A 19,682-nucleotide genomic window follows, 5' to 3' on the forward strand; every position below is an offset into this window, starting at 1 on the left:
TTGTTTAGGACTTAATCTTATTAAAAAATCTACTCTAAACTCAATCACTAATTTGTTTATATATACCAAATAATAATAACGAACATATAAACAAAACACTGCTACTACAAATTTCACAGTGTTGAGATCTTCAATTTGACAATTTGCTAAAGAAAGGAGAGTAAGGTGGTGCAGTGAAGTATTACAAAACTACCTACTCCTGACAAGTGTTGTGTGGAAGAAATGGCGGCACAACGCCCACGGATACTGCCTATTTACAGCTTTTGAAACTTTTCCAATATTTATTTTTGTCAGATACGATTTATGACAGTTGTGTATTTTATTACCTAAATGGATTAATTTTAAGATGATTGCAAGAAAAGGCAAGATATGACTAAGAAATAAGCAATTACCTATGGTACCATCATCAACACTGTTAACTGACTATTCGTAAACCTTTGGTTAGTTAACTCTGTTGCTGTTAGTACTTGTTGCCAACATAGGTACTAAGGGAATCAATAAACAAACTAAAGACATATACATAAAAACAAATAAAGGTGTTCTAACAACATTCCTTAATGATTTTTTTTATGACAAACTTGACAACAAAACAAACATTAGTCATCCGCGGTGACATGTGAACTATTCCCAGAGGTCACTGAGCCAAATGGATGAACTAGATCTAGAAACATTATTTTCTACAATGCTTATTATTACAGTTCAATTTAGTTTTTAGTTTGCATCAAGATCATAAATAGTTCAAACGAAATTGTATTTGATAATAGAAAGAAAGAATTAAATTATTTTTATGTAGAATACTTGCATGATTATGTAGTGATAAGTTTTTTATGTAATAAAAAAATAATTATTCATCTGATTTATACAGAACTTTTGTTGACTAAACAGGAGTTATATTTGATCAAAGGCACTTCATTATTCACCCTCAAGATAAATATGATTCCAGTTTAATTAAACCATTCTTTGTGTAATAATTAGTCTAAAGATTAATATCTCATTGACAAATGTTTTGTATTTATCAAAATGATTTTGTGAAAAAAATAGAAGTTGATAGTGAAAATATTTCATTTGATTTATTGTAACATGAGGAGCTTAGAGAAAAGCATGATGATTTATATAAATATTCTTTAGAGTGAATGTTTAGTGACAGTTCAACCCAACAGCTCCCAACAACAGGAGTCCAGGAGGGCGCGCCCGGCGCCCTCATCTATTTCAATGATTTATAGATAAAATATGTACACATCTGCGGCAAATCGAAAGTTACAAAACAGGTATAAAGCTTAAAAACCACAATAGAAGCAGAAAGTCTCTCAAGGACCGGGGATAGCCCGGTGGTCTCACTTTGGTACCTTCGTAAATGCGGGGCTCAGACGCTCGCTGCGCGGGCGGCGCGGGCTTGCAGCTAGAGCGCTGCCGACTCCGGCGCCATCAGTGGCGACAGCGCGCCCGCCACGCGCCGCCCGCGCTCCAGCTCGAAGCGCGCGTCTGGCGAGCGCCGCCCCGACGACGCGCCGTCCTCGGGCAGGAACGCGGCCACCAGCAGGGCGCAGATGACCAACAGCGCGCCCAGCACGAACGGCGGGCCCGGCACCAGGCGAACGTAGCGGTCCGGCTCCGGTCGGCCGTCCGTCGCATGCTCCTCGTTCAAATCCACATGGAACAAGTAGAAGATGACGCCGAACATCGCGGGCCCGAGGCCGTTGCAGAGCCCGCGCACTCCGGTCACCATACCCTGCACAACGCCCTGTCGGTCCGGCCGCGAGTTCACCGACACGTACGCGCTGATGGCGGGGTACGTGAGCGAGCCCAGCGCCGCTAGCACACCCGCCGCCCACATCATCCACGTGCGGGACCCGAAACCGTACCACATGAGCTGCAGCATCTCAAACAACAGCCCCAACATGATGGTGTGCTTCGGTCCTAGAGTCCTCATTAGGAAGCCGAGGATCACTTGCACTCCAATGCTCAGCACTCCCACAATTGCGATGAAAATCGCCACTTGCACTACACCAAAACCCATCACTAGTTTGAGGTACACAAATATGCACGAATACTGTCCCGCCTCAGGGAGGTAAGACAAAAACACAGCCACACACAGCATCAACACTGTACGCTCCGCTCCCACTTTCCTTAGTGCAGCAAATGGGTCGGCCTGCTCCCAGCTAATTGCGGGGCCCCATCCACTGGGTCGGACTTTCTCAGGCAAGCTTTCTGGCACGGCCACCATAATAAAGAATACGTCCAGCACGGCGACGGCGGTGGCGGCGGCTACCACGAGCGCCTCACCATAGAGGTCCATGAGGTAGGCGCCGAGCGCGGGCGAGATCACCATGCTAGCGGCGAAAGTAGCAGAGACCAGCCCGTAGGCGCGCGAGCGCTCCGCCTCCGTGGTCACATCCGCCACGTACGCGAACACGATCGAAAACGTCACGGCGAACACTCCACTGATGCTAATCATGGCGAAGAACCACCAGGTGTTGATGGTCATGAGCGGGATCGGCGCGCAGGTGAAGAACACCGTCACCAGAAGGAAGAACTTTCGGCCCCAGACGTCGGACAGCGCGCCGATCAGCGGCGCGGACAGGAACGACAGGATGCCCTTGATGCCCATTATCAGTCCGTTCATCAGGAACGTGTGATCTGGGAACGTGGCGTTTAGCACCGATATGATTGGCATCGTGAGCAGTCCCCACGCGAAGAACTCCAAAAAAATCACCACTAGTGCGTGGAACACGGAAGGCTCCCCGATGCCAGACATCGTCATGATCCCGTCTTTCATTGCGGTCTTTCTGTTTCTTATCACCATTTCTACTTCGGTTTTTGTCGTTTTCGTGGGCGTCATTTAAGAATCGATCCGTTTGTTTCCCTACAGAACTACTTAATTAGAGACATTTTGAAAACCTAGGCACTACATGGAGATATAAAGCCAGTAGCAGCGACGTCAAAATTCCACTGAAAATTAAATGAAAAACAACTCGATACTTGTGCTGCCAGGATATAAATAAAATCATGCACAAAGTTGTAAAGTATTTCGAATTTCAAACCCAAATTTAAGACTATACCAAAACGAACTAGTAAGATAACGATTTAAAATAAAAGTTTAAAATGTTGACGTGATTTTCTTGTGCCTAATTAGCATATAAACTAATTTCAGATAAAATAAATATATCTGAGGAAACATGGAGGAATCTCATAGTAATCTCCTCAGATTTCTACCATTTCAGTTATTTTTATACAATGGTAACATTTTCAAAATCTGACATAGACAATGTAAACAAACCATAATTACTTTTTTCTGCAGTAGATTTAAACTGAGCTTACACTATTCTAGTAAACAGTCTTGTCGTCTATTAGGTACTTAAATTAAGTTGATTTAAAATTATTTACTAGTTCAATGAAAACCCACTCACTGCTTGTCAATTTGAGCTGTCAAAACAAAATTTATTGGAATCGGAGAAGATTGAGAGGCGTTAACCAAGAGAGTATCCCTAAAAAATCCCTGTTAGTCAAAATGGTAAGTATTATTCACAATTTATAAATAGTTTCAGGTTGATAAATGATTATAACTTTAATACTTGTGTGTATTGTCCATAGATTCGCTTCATTTTAATTCAAAATCGTGCGGGTAAGACGCGTCTGGCGAAGTGGTATATGAATTTCGACGATGACGAAAAACAGAAGCTTATTGAAGAAGTACACGCCGTAGTCACAGTCAGAGACGCGAAGCACACCAACTTTGTTGAGGTAAGCATTTCTCTTCCGCCTAAACAGACCGCGGTACGGTCATGGTACGGTAGTCAAGTCTTACACGTCATTTCGTTGTTTCGCTACCTGTTTAGAGCAGAAACTCCCCTCTTTATAGCAATGTGAGTGATTTCGCCTATTGCCGCTAAACTGCTTTACAATGTTTCAAACATTCAAATGTATTGATGAATGAATATGACTCAACAAAGAATTGACCAATGTGTTGCAGTTCCGAAACTTCAAGATAGTGTACCGGCGGTATGCGGGGCTGTACTTCTGCATCTGCGTGGACGTGAACGACAACAACCTGTGCTACTTGGAGGCCATCCACAACTTTGTGGAGGTCCTCAATGAGTACTTCCACAATGTCTGCGAGCTGGACCTTGTCTTTAACTTCTACAAGGTAGATACACTATTTCTTAATATGTAACCATTTGCACATGCCGGATTTTAGTTTGAACTAATGTTTATAAGCCATGTGTGAATGACTAACAATTTAAAAACTGACTAAACAAATTTGGCCTACAAATGGAGTTCTTGTCATATTTTGTTGTACATGTATCTAAATAGCGTGTTAGTCTTGATGTTCAAATATTTGTTTTTATTGTAACATCATCAGAAGCCTTCTTCACACACAAGCCTCCCCTCGTCCATAGACTAGCTTAATGCTCATTGAAGATTTTAAATACTTTTTAACCCTTTACCAGGCGAAGGGATATATTCCTCCCACATCTTATATCGGTTACCGTAGTCAGGTTTTAACTCCAAACCTCCTACAAAATATTTTGTCAATCCCTGAAAATAGTATTTTATGATCTTCATTCACAACACGCTTCTAAATCGCGTCATATATCTTTAGCAGCCGTTTAAATTTACTTGAACTCTAATTTCAGTAAACTACAGAGAAATTCGAACACTTTCCTTAATTTATATGAAACAGAAGTACATAGGTCGAACAATTTTTTGATATTTTGTAGATTTTGAGTGTTGAAAGGTAATGTAATCGTAAACATTGCTAAATATTCATGCATTATTGTGTACTAGATGAAAACCTGGCTTCACTCGGGTAAAATAAATATGTAGTAATACTCGTTTTGAATTAAGTAACTATTCACTTTTGGACTTTAAACTTTTATCAAGGCGGTTACTCATCTCCAAAAACTTTAAATCTGATGGTTAAAACCTCGAAAATCTTTCCCCGTTTTGAATGTTTGCCGAAGTATCTATCATTGCCTACATTTTCAAGAGCCAGATTGATTGCAGGTTTTTTTCGCAAATGATTTAAAATGAAACTTTAAAATCCATAGTAATGTTTGCCAAATAATCAATGTGACCACACAGTTTTAAAACTTAATTCCGATATAATATCTATAAACTGATAAATAACCTGACCTAACCTAACCCACCTTTCTGGTAACAGTTCGATTCTGTAAGGGTCGCAGTTCTAACCTAACCTAACCCACTTTTCTGGTAACAGTTCGATTCTGTAAGGGTCGCAGTTCTAACCTAACCTAACCCACATTTCTGGTGACAGTTCGATTCTGTAAGGGTTGCAGTTCTAACCTAACCTAACTCACTTTTCTGGTCGCAGTTCTAACCTAACCTGCTCTCTTGTTCCATTTCGGTTCTGTAAGGGTCATAGCTCTAACCCAACTTTAAATCTCATAAGAGGAAACCCAAATTTCTTGTGTCATGATGACACTAAAATGAAAGTAGGTATGGAAATGATGGCTACAATTTCATCTGATTTCGGAATTATGAGACGTTGAAAAGAATTGGTGTAATGTTATACAGGATATTTGGTACATCATTTGCCAAAAAAAATGACTCAACCTATCTGCTGTTTTAATTAAATGGCATTTCGGTCATCTAAATCATCGGTATTCATTATGTGTGTATTATACAACATTTGGCTCATAAAAGTTTGGCTAACTAAAAGTTAGGTTACCTATCAAGGCATATAGGTAAAATACCTAATAAAGACTAATACCGTTCGAGAAATGGGCCCCTGAAAAGATTTCCTTTGGTAGAATTAATTAATGTTTGTATTCGTAGAGCAAACTACAAGAACAATCAAATAGCAACATTAAAGAAAGAAAGTGAAGTACACATATTTAGAGAGCGACTTACGTCCCATATAGCAAACCAACCGAACCAGCATAAAGATATAAGTGTACAAACTCAGTACAACATAATCATCAACACAATCACTGAAAGCTTACGAGAAGCACTTACAACAAATTCCGAACCGAAAATGAATCAAATACTATCCCCACGTACCATACAACTAATGAACCGAAGAAGAGAACTACATAAAATAAAAAACAGATCCCGGAGTGAAAAGAACGAACTTGCAGCCTTATATAAACTAATTAATAAATACATCAGGATTGACTATGCTAAGCACAGACAAAATACAATAACAAAACACTTAGAGCAGTCAGGAAGCACAAAAAAAGCCTATAAGGAACTGACAACAAGCAAAGCATGGATAGAGGGGCTAAATTCTTCTGGAAAAACTCTACACAACCGCACCGAGATCATAGAGGTGGCAACCAGATTCTACAGAGATCTATACAGTGAAAAGTCTGCCATGGAAAATAATACCCAAGAACCTATACAGTCACAAAATAAACAAGAAGTTAAAGAAATCACAGAACTAGAAGTTATACAGGCGATAACCAGTCTAAAAAGAGATAAAAGCCCAGGGTCAGACCAAGTGACCAACGAAGCATTAAAGACAGGCCAAACAATATTAGCTTTACCCCTAGCAAATCTGTTTAACCTAATACTAAGAACATCAGAAATACCCTCTCAATGGACCGAATCAAACATTATTTTAATATATAAGAAAGGAGACCCAAAAGATATTTCCAACTATAGACCGATAAGCTTGCTGTCAGCCATGTACAAGCTTTTCTCTATAATTATTAATCAACGAATAAGTCCAACTCTAGAATCATACCAACCTATAGAGCAAGCGGGCTTCCGGAAAGGGTTTTCTACCACCGACCACATACATACACTGGAACTACTTATAGAGAAATACCAAGAGAAACGGAGACCGCTCTACATTGCCTACGTAGACTACCAAAAAGCTTTTGATACGGTTTCACACACAAGCATATGGGAAGCTCTTGGGAACCAAGGAGTAGAACACCAGTACATAGAACTCCTCAAGAGCCTCTACAAAAACAGCACAGGTAGAGTAAGACTAGAAACGACGGGTTCGAGTTTCCCCATAAAAAGAGGCGTAAGACAGGGAGATCCTCTATCCCCTAAAATATTTATAGCCATCCTAGAGTTAATTATGGGACAACTAGACTGGAAACACTACGGTATAAATATAAAAGGCAAATATTTAAGAGCGCTCTTACAAGAAAAGTCGAAATAATGCAAAATTGATGATACTAGTCGACGAAATTCAGGACTTTGCGCTCATTATTAGAAACAATGAGTACGTGTTCCAGTAAAAGCGTCTTCTTATCTTTATAAATATCGTTGTAAATATTAGAAAAAGGACTTATTAAATTAGTAATGATTTTTTTTCTGATGGTCGTTTCCGAAAAACCCCGTGAAGCACTGAATGGCGAGCTCTTATTTGGAAATGTTGAGAATTTTACTCTGCTAAACCTGGCTATTTTGTATTACTAATACCCTGTACTTTAGGCATATCAAACTATATTTTTCCTACATACCTTTGAGAAAGAGAAAATCAAAGTAAAACGAACTCGATTTTCTCTCCGAAACAAGTGTCAATTCCTACGAAAATCTACTTAATATCGAAGTCATTTTCATACTCAAGCAATCTGCAACGTTTGCTTATACTGTTGGTATACATTAGTGTTTATGAAATTCTACTATAATTTTTTGGCAATTTTTTGAAAACTACTCTATATTACCGATGACGCGCGCTGCGCCAGCTCAGTGCCGCGGCAGAGCTTGTAGAGGCATGACGTGTGTCGGTCGGCTCCGCACATTTTCAACGGCGACAACGAGATTTTTTATCATTGTGTGCGGCGGGCGCCGTGTAAAACGCTATACTGTGTGCGTGTAAACCGCAACGAGAGACTTTGATCCTAGCACCGTTTTTATAGTATTATAATTTATAATGATACAGTTTAATAAACTACCGGACAGGATTAAAAATATTTGAAACGACCTGACATTCTATATGTATTTATTTGACTCAAGATAGTTTGACTCAGGGTCTGATGATGGAGCCGGAAGGTGGTCACCGGTATCAATCAACCATGCAACTAAACCACTTCGTGTTTGGGCTCGTTTGATTCGGCTCAACAAGATCTTTGACTCAAGATAGTACTCAGGGTCTGATGATGGAGCCGGAAGGTGGTCACCAGTACCAATCAACAATGCAACTAAACCACTTCGTGTTTAGGCTCGTTTTATTCGTCTCAACAAGATCTTTGACTTAAGATAGTACTCAGGGTCTGATGATGGAGCCGGAAGGTGGTCACCGGTACCAATCAACCATGCAACTAAACCACTTCGTGTTTGGGCTCGTTTGATTCATCTCAACAAGATCTTTGACACAAGATAGTACTCAGGGTCTGATGATGGAGCCGGAAGGTGGTCACCGGTACCAATCAACCATGCAACTAAACCACTTCGTGTTTGGGCTCGTTTGATTCGGCTCAACAAGATCTTTGACTTAAGATAGTACTCAGGGTCTGATGATGGAGCCGGAAGGTGGTCACCAGTACCAATCAACAATGCAACTAAACCACTTCGTGTTTAGGCTCGTTTTATTCGTCTCAACAAGATCTTTGACTTAAGATAGTACTCAGGGTCTGATGATGGAGCCGGAAGGTGGTCACCGGTACCAATCAACCATGCAACTAAACCACTTCGTGTTTGGGCTCGTTTGATTCGTCTCAACAAGATCTTTGGCACAAGATAATACTCAGGGTCTGATGATGGAGCCGGAAGGTGGTCACCGGTACCAATCAACCATGCAACTAAACCACTTCGTGTTTAGGCTCGTTTGATTCGTCTCAACAAGATCTTTGACACAAGATAGTACTCAGGGTCTGATGATGGAGCCGGCAGGTGGTCACCGGTACCAATCAACCATGCCACTAAACCACTTCGTGTTTAGGCTCGTTTTATTCGTTTCTATAAGATCTCTGACACAAGATAGTACTCAGGGTCTGATGTTGGAGCCGGAAGGTGGTCACCGGTACCAATCAACCATGCAACTAAACCACTTCGTGTTTAGGCTCGTTTGATTCGTCTCAACAAGATCTTTGACACAAGTTAGTACTCAGGGTCTGATGATGGAGCTGGACTGTGGCCACGGGTACCAGTCTACCATGTAACTGAACCACTTCGTGTTTGGGCTCGTTTGATTTGTCGCAACAAGATCTTTGACACAAGGTAGTACTGAGGGTCTGATGATGGATCCGGAAGGTGGTCACCAGTACCAATCAACAATGCAACTAAACCACTTCGTGTTTAGGCTCGTTTTATTCGTCTCAACAAGATCTTTGACTTAAGATAGTACTCAGGGTCTGATGATGGAGCCGGAAGGTGGTCACCGGTACCAATCAACCATGCAACTAAACCACTTCGTGTTTGGGCTCGTTTGATTCGTCTCAACAAGATCTTTGGCACAAGATAATACTCAGGGTCTGATGATGGAGCCGGAAGGTGGTCACCGGTACCAATCAACCATGCAACTAAACCACTTCGTGTTTAGGCTCGTTTGATTCGTCTCAACAAGATCTTTGACACAAGATAGTACTCAGGGTCTGATGATGGAGCCGGCAGGTGGTCACCGGTACCAATCAACCATGCCACTAAACCACTTCGTGTTTAGGCTCGTTTTATTCGTTTCTATAAGATCTCTGACACAAGATAGTACTCAGGGTCTGATGTTGGAGCCGGAAGGTGGTCACCGGTACCAATCAACCATGCAACTAAACCACTTCGTGTTTAGGCTCGTTTGATTCGTCTCAACAAGATCTTTGACACAAGTTAGTACTCAGGGTCTGATGATGGAGCTGGACTGTGGCCACGGGTACCAGTCTACCATGTAACTGAACCACTTCGTGTTTGGGCTCGTTTGATTTGTCGCAACAAGATCTTTGACACAAGGTAGTACTGAGGGTCTGATGATGGATCCGGAAGGTGGTCACCGGTACCAATCAACCATGCAACTAAACCACTACGTGTTTGGCTTCGTTCGATTCGTCGCAACAAGATCTTTGACACAAGTTAGTACTCAGGGTCTGATGATGGAGCTGGACTGTGGCCACGGGTACCAGTCTACCATGTAACTGAACCACTTCGTGTTTGGGCTCGTTTGATTCGTCGCAATAAGATGTTTGACACAAGATACTACTCAGGGTCTGATGATGGAGCTGATGATGATAGACAGGTACCCGTCGCCACCTTCGCGCTCCATCATCAGACCCTGAGTACTACCTTGTGTCAAAGATCTTGTTGAGATGAATAAAACGTGCCTAAACACGAAATGGTTTAGTTGCATGGTTGATTGGTACCGGTGACCACCTTCCAGCTCCATCATCAGACCCTGTGTATCTTCAGTGTCAAAGATCTTGTTGAGACGAATCAAACGAGCCTAATCATGTTACTACATGGTTGATTGGTATCCGTGACCACCTTAATCATCATCAGATCCTCAGTACCAGTTCGTTTTTAAACCCTCGTTGATACAAACTTTACAACCTATAGGTACCAAATGCAATGACGAAACATGTAAATAAGCGAGTAGGTACCTATAATTTCTTTCGAGTAATATACCTTCATAAGTACAAGTATGGGGCTATTCATAAATTACGTCGTTTCAAATGGGAGGAGTGGGGGGGGGTCTGGACATCGGATGATGGTAACATGACGTAGGAGGAAACAGATTCATCCGAAGCTTGATTTTTGGATGATTTGAGGGGGGGGGGGGGTCAAAAATCGTCAAAAATAGATGACGTAATTTATGAACAGCCCCTATGTACATTTGCACTGCATTTAGTATTTTCGTACTTACCAAATAACAGTTTTAGAACTTTAAAAGTTAAGTACAGTTAGTGTTGTTATGGTTGATTTCAATATGCTTCGCGAAGGATCAAGAATGTTTAATCCATCATTGTAGTGCGAGTGTGGTAGAAGGGATCGGCGTACTGAGCTCGCACGGCCTGCCGCAGCGCGTAAAATACCTAAACTCGCTCAACGCCGAAATGTAATAGCGCTCTTAAGCCACCTCCGTTTCGCAGACGACCTCGTCGTACTGGCTGAAACGGGATCGCAACTTCAAATTATGATGGAAGCTCTACATAGAGCAAGTCTCAAAGTAGGACTTGAAATGAACCTGGCTAAAACTATGATAATGACAAACAGTACAGAGAAAACAATAACAGTAGGCAACAAGCCCTTAAACTATATTGAACAATATATATACCTCGGCAAGCAAATAAGTTTCAACAAGAAAAATAATGAACTGGAAATCGAAAGGAGAATACAAAGCACGTGGAACAAGTACTGGAAATTGAAAGAAATCTTCAAGAGTAACATGCCCATAACCTTAAAAACTAGAATTATGAACTCGTGTCTACTACCAGGCCTAACTTACGGATGCCAAACATGGAAGTTCACAAAAAAAGTCAAAGACAAAATAAGAACTTGTCAAAGGGGAATGGAGCGTAGTATGGTCGGCATCAAAAAAATCCAAAAAATAAGACATACAAAGATAAGAAACTTAACAAAGGCCAAAGACGCGCTTAGACACGCCAAACAACTGAAATGGAAGTGGGCGGGACATGTATCACGGATACCGGACCAGCGTTGGACCAAAAATGTGACGTCATGGAAAGGGCCACTAGGAAAACGGGGTATAGGAAAACCTGTGACTAGATGGGAAGACGAAATAAAAAATATCGCTGGTCAAAACTGGATGCAAATAGCTCAAGATAGAGATGAGTGGAAAACTCTGGAGGAGGCCTTCACCTGCGAAGACGGGGTTCTTGCTAAATATTAACTTTAAAAACTATTCTAAAATGTCATAATTGCAAGAAATAAAAGGCTATTTTATTTTATTTTATTTATTTTTATTCGTAAAACGATGACGCAGAATATTTTGCAGATTTAAAATACACTTACTTTAAGTCCCTAACTTTAATTATCAACATTAAAATACACTTACTTTAAGTCCCTAACTTTAATTACCAACATTAATTAGTCCATATTTAACTGTCCTGAAATAAATAAGTGATTAATATTTTCCCCTTTTTTATAATAAGATATATCCGCTGAACTCAATAGGGTTCAGTTGGTAATTTTCCTCTCCAACTTAATGAACTGTGTTTAAGGTCTAAGCATTTTCTATGGCCTAAGAATACTTACTGTAAGAAACTGCAAGGAAAAAATATTCAGTTATATTTCTTCGGGTGAAAACCAAAACTCACTAATTACAAAATATAAATAAACAGAAATCAACCTTGTTTTGGTACTACTAACGGTTCTCTGACTTCAAAGTTGTAGTAGTACTTAGGTAATTAATGAGTTTTAATTGTCAGCCGACAATTTATTAAAATAAAATGCTGAAGTTATTATTTATATTTTTAATTAATAATAATAATAAAGCCTTTATTCTCACAAAATATTACACTAACATTTAGATTTTGTGTAATATTTTTAATTGATTCAGCATAAAATATATGTTTTAAAAAAAAAGGTAAGTAATTGTTGAGGAAACATTAATTCTATTGGCTTTAAACTAACACATATCTCGCTATGCATACTTGTGTTGTTAACTTCAAACTCGGGTAAATCCATTCGACCCTCTCAGCAAATAATCGACCCTATTACCTTTCCTTAACACTAAAATCGCATAATCTGACACATGTGTTTACCCGAGTTTGAAGTTAAGCGACGGAATATTTTCTGAAAATAATTAAATTTGTTCTAATAGTTCCTTAGCGACTCACTTGATACTTGATAGCAAATTTTAACATTAATAGTCTGTCTGTTACAGTTATATATGTTGATAAACTATAACTAAAAAGATTTTACTACAACCAAGCATATGAATAAATAAATAAAATTAATTGCATGATGCATCCTTGTACATCTCAAAAGGAAACGGTTCCTTTTACAGCTTGTACCTTGTACTATAAACATCCCAATCTCAGAACAAATTCGTTTCATAATGCCCAAAATTTTGTATGATATAATATAATTATATCTTAAATTAAAACATCAACTGCAGATATGACATATTGAAATTATTTTATTTTATTTCAAATTTAATTTGGCTTTGTCCCACAAAATCTAAAACGCTTATTAAACCTGCAACCAATATTTTTACCTGCATTTGGAATCTTAATAATAATTCGTATTTAATTAGTATTAAAAAAAAATGTTATTACTACGAATTAGCCAATTTTGATATAGGATGTACTGAGAAAATGCGAGGAACTGTTAAACATAACAGAACATAAGTCTTATCATCATCATAATAGTGACTTTTTGGTGATCCAACCTTGGATGTAGGCCTCTTCTTCCTCTCCTGTCGATGTCACCACGATACATCCAGTCCCGACCTCCGTGTCGTCTGATGTCATCCACCCAGCGCTATGGTGGTGTACTCCTACGTACTCGTACCTGTAGCTCCTTCAAGTGTCCGCTCTGAGCCTCCATTCAAGGACTCGTCTTGTCCATTCTCGCAATGTCCCCACCCATGTTCACTTTCTCTGAGCTATGACAGCTATGATGTCTCCTAGTTTGGTCTTGCTTCGGATCCAATCGTTATCGTTGGGCGAACCCGACCATCGCCCTCTTCATGCCTCTGCGTGATTCAGAACTTCTCGGCGGACTTCTGTGTAAGTTTCCGTACCATATGTGAACACGGGCATGACACACTGTTCGAAGACCTACCTTACCCACCTTATTTTCACTTTGCACTATGTTCGGTGACTATTTTTTATTGTTAACACACACAATAATGGTCTAAGATCCCACATATATGGTCGACCTTCACCAATCTGTCTGACGGCTGAAACTGAAAATATGAAAGAAAATATGTTCCAGGACATAAATAAATAGGGTTGCCTAAAGAAATATGGTCAAGGCTATTTTTAATAAATTTTTGAAAAAAAAATATTTTCGGCAAATAACACCGATTTGTCTGACGATCGAAATAAGTTTCAATGGAAAGTATACAACTTGTACAACATAAATCATCTAGGTTGCCTATCTTTTTTCGGTCACTATTATGTGGTTGCCGTGTTTAAAGAGGTGATTTTATATCGATAATTGTACTCATCTGTCTGACGCTTGAATTATACATCAAAATGATGGTAATTTTATTACAAATACAATGGCATAGGGTTGCCTGCGAAAATCCGGTCACAAATGAGGGTTGCCAGGCTTTTAATTAAAATAAGAAGGGAAGACTTTTAGCGATAACTCATAAACGGCTGAACTGATCAAGTTTGTTTTAATTTTATTTGATTCAGTTTTTTAAACACTATTTTCATGATTTTTTTCATATTTTTTGGACAGATGTTTCAAAAGTTAGAAGGAAAAACTTGTTTTTTTTTCTTTCTAAACGATTATTTCCGAAATGATTCTCTTTATCAAGAAATGTTGCTTAAAGACCCGTATTCATTTTGAAAGCCCTATCCAACGACACCCCACACTATGAGGTTGAAAAGATAAAAAAATTGTCACACACATTTTGTTTCTTTCAAAGCGATTATTTCCGAAAATATTCACTTTATCAAAAAATGTTCTTCTAAAACCCCTATTCATTTTGAAAGACCTTTCCAACAACATCCCACACCACAGGGTTGACACGAAAAAAAAAATTCTCACATACATTTTGTTTCTTTCGAGGCGACTATTTTCTAGAATTTTCACTTTATCAAAAAAAATTCTTTTGAAGAACCCTATTTATTTTAAAATTCATATCAAATGACATCTTTGTTGTATTTGTAATTGTAGATACGCACTGAAAGTGAAACGGGTCAAGCATTCAATATAAGCCTGGAATCTCTAAAAAAAAAAAATCTTACAACATAGGTATCAAACGAAAAAAAAAGAAAAAAAAATATGTGACCATTTTTTTCGCTTCAACCCTATAATGTGATATGTCGTTGGATAGATCTTTTGAAATAAATACGGTTTTTTCGAAAACATTTTTTGATGAAGTGAATATTTTAGGAAATAATCGCCTCGAAAGAAACAAAATGTACGTGAGAATTTTTTTTTTCGTGGCAACCCTATGGTGTGGGATATAGTTGGAAAGGTCTTTCAAAATGAATAGGGGCTTTAGAAGAATATTTTTTGATCACGTGAATATTTTCGGAAATAATCGCCTCGAAAAAATCAAAATGTGTGTGACAATTTTTTTATCGTTCCACCCTTATAGTGTGGGGTGTTGTTGGATAGGTCTTTCAAAATAAATAGGGGTCTTAAAACAACATTTTTTGATAAAGTTAATATTTTAGGAAATAATCGCCTCGAAAGAAACAAAATGTACGTGAGGATTTTTTTTTTCGTGTCAACCCTATGGTGTGGGATGTTGTTGGAAAGGTCTTTCAAAATGAATAAGGGTTTTAAAAGAACATTTTTTGATAAAGTGAATATTTTCGGAAATATCCGCTTTGAAAGAAACAAAATGTGTTTGACAATTTTTTTTATCTTTTCAACCTCATAGTGTGGGGTGTCGTTGGATAGGGCTTTCAAAATGAATAGGGGTCTTTAAGCAACATTTCTTGATAAAGTGAATCATTTCGGAAATAATCGTTTAGAAAGAAAAAAAAAAACAAGTTTTTCCTTCTAACTTTTGAAAAATCTGTCCAAAAAATATGAAAAAAATCATGAAAATAGTGCTTAAAAAACTCAATCAAATAAAATTAAAATCAACTTGATCAGTTTAGCCGTTTATGAGTTATTGCTAAAAGTCTTCCCTTCTTATTTTAATTAAAAGCCTGGCAACCCTCATTTGTGACCGGATTTTCGCAGGCAACCCTATACCATTGTATTTGCAATAAAATTACCATCATTTTGATGTATAATTCAAGCGTCAGACAGATGAGTGCAATTATCGATATAAAATCACCTCTTTAAACACGGCAACCACATAATAGTGACCGGAAAAGATAGGCAACCTAGATGATTTATGTTGTACAAGTTGTATACTTTCCATTGAAACTCATTTCGATCGTCAGACAAATCAATAAAATTTGCCGAAAAAATTTTTTTTTCAAAAATTTATTAAAAATAGCCTTGACCATATTTCTTTAGGCAACCCTATTTATTCATGTTCTGGAATATTTTTTTTTTCATATTTTCATAGTTTCATCCGTCAGACAGATTGGTGAAGGTCTCCTACTATAACCATTATACATACTGGAAAGTCATCAAATAAACAGTAATAGTCGTCTTGCTTTTTATTAAAAAAAAAACGACCAACCTAACTTGTAAGCATGTTTGCAGTTTCTGAACGCAACGCATAGCTGTCAAATGTCAACCAACAAATTGAGCCTTTAGCATTGTTTGTCGAATTTTTTTCACTTTTAAATGCAAAATACGCGACAATACGAATTTTGCGGATATATGTTGTCGATTCAAAAGTCTTATATTTTAACGCTCTATTGTATGAGTATGAGCATAATTTCATTTAGATTTACCGTCAAACCCGCTCGAGATTATTTATAAAGAAGAAGATGACCAGAATTAGGATGTGGGTTGACATTATCCCATGGCCTTATTAGAGTTTAACTATGCGGGAGCTATTCTTCCCATGATAAGATAAGATAAAGATAAAAAATAGTTTATTCAAGTAGGCATATTACAATGCGCTTATGAACGTCAAATAAACCTTTACCGGCTCCAACCGTACACCTCTGCCCCGAGAAGATTTAAATCCCCCCTCAATTGGAGGAGGGTATCCCAATATGGGACCGGCAACAAACTCGGCGGGACACATCTTTTCAAAACATTATTACATCTTATAATTAACATGCATTACGAGTAATTAAGAAAAATACAATTTAAATTACTATAGAATTCATGCAATTATACTCAGTGAGTACATAACTTTATACAAATACGTAGCTCTTTCAGAAAACATATCAAATTCTTACAAAAGGAAAAGAAAATAAAAACAATAAAAGAAATGAGAATACATATTATATGAATCTGACTGATTGTTATGAGATGCTTTCATACAATTTGATGTGCTTTCTTACATGAGCTGAGTCACCTTTAACTCTACACATAATACAATGCTTTTAATTGCTACTTGTCGTTATTACAGTTTCTGGTTTGGACCATGCAAGTTTGTCTGTCAAGTAGTCCTCGACTCTGTAATAAGCCTTCAATATCAATGACTTTTTAAAGTAATTCTTAAGAGCTGGAAAGGGTAATCTTAAAGCATCCTCAGGTAACTTGTTATAAAAATGAATGCATTGCCCAACGAATGACTTCTGTACTTTACGAACACGAAACTTTCTGATAGCAAGCTTGTTTTTATTTCTAGTATTATAGTTATGGACATCAGAATTCTTAGTGAAGGAGTCTAGATTCTTAACAACATAAATAATACTATCATATATGTATGTATTGGGAAGCTACAGTTAAAATATTAAATTCTTTAAAAAGTTCTCTTAATGATTCACGCACCCTTAAATTATATATAGAATGAATGGCTCTCTTTTGTAAGACAAATATAGTCTGTATGTCAGCTGCTTTGCCCCAAACCAGAATACCATATGACATTACACTATGAAAATAACTATAATAAACAAGGCGAGCTGTTTCAACATTAGTCAATTGTCTAATTCTCCTCACAGCGTAAGCGGCCGACCTTAATTTGTTTGCTAGTGTTCTTATATGAGGACTCCATTGTAGATTTTTGTCCATTGTTAAACCAAGAAACAGTGCTTTATCTACCGTCTCTAAGCATTCATTATTCAAAAGTATCTTAGTATGGACTGGTTTAACATTCGGCAAAGAAAATCTAATGCATTTAGTTTTCTTAGCATTAAGAAGCAAATTGTTCATAGTAAACCAGTTAAGTACATTAACGAGTGTGCTGTTAATTACACTGTAATCGGTAGATTTCCGATCAACCTTAAATGGCCTGGTAAATTGTCTTGTCATGTCATAAAAACTCACGTAAGTAATAAAACTGTTTTTGTGTTCAACCTAGAGCGATTCAGTGATTGATATAATGTTTCGTAGTAGATTTGGAGTTAAACCTTGACTATGATAACCGATATAAGATGTGGGAGGAATATATCCCTTCGCCTGATCAAAAATATAATAAGACAAAATCGAGTATGACAGTTAATTACTTAGACAGGCGATGGGATAACCGTAACCCACATTTTTATTTCTGGTTTAAAGGAACATCTCCGACTTTCGTAAATACATTTTTTTCAAGGCGTTCAATACGGTTGTAACAGTATATACAGTACGTATGGAGACACGCTAGTTCTTAGGGGCCTGATAAAGGGTTAACTTGGTTGCTTTCTTTTATATTGCAAAAACACAAACAAAGTTATTTAACAAATTTGTACCTTTGTAATATTAACCTTTCTGTTTTTTATTATTAAACTTACCATTGTCTATAATTGCAGGTGTACACAGTAGTGGATGAGATGTTCCTGGCAGGAGAGATCCGGGAAACCTCACAGACCAAGGTCCTCAAGCAACTGCTCATGCTCAACTCCCTCGAGTAATGCCTCTCTACATCTCCCACGCAAGCACAGCCTCCAATCATTCAGGTAGTACACACTTTAAACCTAAAATGGCAACAGTTTGAAGATTGGACATAGTTCAGCATGACCCAAAGAATGTTGAGTTTTAGTGGTCAAACATAAACATTGTTTTAGAAATAAACCAATTTACTTTAACTGGGTCCAACTTTGAAACTCTGTTTTAAAATTTAGATATTAAAATGGCAGTTCAACTGTACCAATTTATCAAATTGATCTTGCAATTTAGTACAAAATTGGGAGAACAAGTATGGTTAGATAGTAAATTGAACTGACATTTTAGTATGTAGAATTTAATAATAAAGATTACAACTTTACATACTTGTTTTGCCATTCACTGTTTTTAGTAAAGATGTGGAGGTAGCTATAATGTTGATACTGCAATAATTTGTATACTATGTGGCCACACAAGTCTCGCAGCCCTAGAAGGGAACAGTATTACTTTGGTAGTAAATACTTGTTAATATTATGAAGGAATTTTTTATCATCTCTATTAGTTATTTATACATTTCCAGTTCCACTCTGTTTATTTACGTAAACTTTAGAAAAACCTGGTAAAATAAAGTAATTCTGGTAGAATGCAAGAAACAGATTTATTCAGACAGTTTATCATTCCCTTCTTTAACACCAGCAGTACAACTACTGGAATAAGTTGATTTGTATTTATAAATGAAATATATGATCTGTAATATTACACTAGGTGTATGAAGATATTAGAAAATTATTAGCTTGTGTTAAGTGTATAAGTATGAGTATTTTAATCTATTTTATTTATTTTTAATACTCATTCCATTTCTTAGGGTCTTGTATGGAATATATCTTGGGCTCTGTAGTAGCTTATGGTAATGAATTGGTGAGGCAATAATATAAACACTTTTTTCATAGTAATGGTTGATAAGTTTATTATGAAAAACAAAGTTAATTGTAACATTATCTGAGCATATATGAAGACATTATGGAATAATAAATAAAATAACTTAGCTTCATCTTAAGTAACACATTTCACTATAAAGTGTATTGTATATAAAAGATTGTATCAATAAGTGTTGTATGTTTCCGTAGAGAAATATCATGATATGAAAGAGTAATAATAAATCATATTTATGACTGATCGAATTTTATTTAGAAATAAGATTATGTACATTATAGTGAACTTTAAGAAATATAACGTGATTTGCATTT

At 37.5% G+C, this 19,682-nt stretch overlaps 2 protein-coding genes across 2 annotated transcripts; one reads left to right on the forward strand and one right to left on the reverse strand.

The window, feature by feature from the left end:
* Positions 1 to 3,025, reverse strand: LOC134799282 (hippocampus abundant transcript 1 protein). Its single transcript, XM_063771659.1, has one exon. It carries the CDS (start codon positions 2,837 to 2,839, stop codon positions 1,400 to 1,402), a length of 1,440 nt encoding a protein of 479 aa, XP_063627729.1. The 5' UTR covers positions 2,840 to 3,025; the 3' UTR covers positions 1 to 1,399.
* A 351-nt stretch (positions 3,026 to 3,376) lies between these two features.
* Positions 3,377 to 19,608, forward strand: LOC134799283 (AP-2 complex subunit sigma). Its single transcript, XM_063771660.1, has 4 exons — positions 3,377 to 3,511; positions 3,592 to 3,741; positions 3,971 to 4,144; positions 18,363 to 19,608. Exons 1-4 carry the CDS (start codon positions 3,392 to 3,394, stop codon positions 18,462 to 18,464), a joined length of 546 nt encoding a protein of 181 aa, XP_063627730.1. The 5' UTR covers positions 3,377 to 3,391; the 3' UTR covers positions 18,465 to 19,608.
* Positions 19,609 to 19,682: the final 74 nt, after the last annotated feature.

Source organism: Cydia splendana, chromosome 18 (assembly GCF_910591565.1).
Source record: "Cydia splendana chromosome 18, ilCydSple1.2, whole genome shotgun sequence".
In the NCBI taxonomy this organism is placed as follows: domain Eukaryota; kingdom Metazoa; phylum Arthropoda; class Insecta; order Lepidoptera; family Tortricidae; genus Cydia; species Cydia splendana.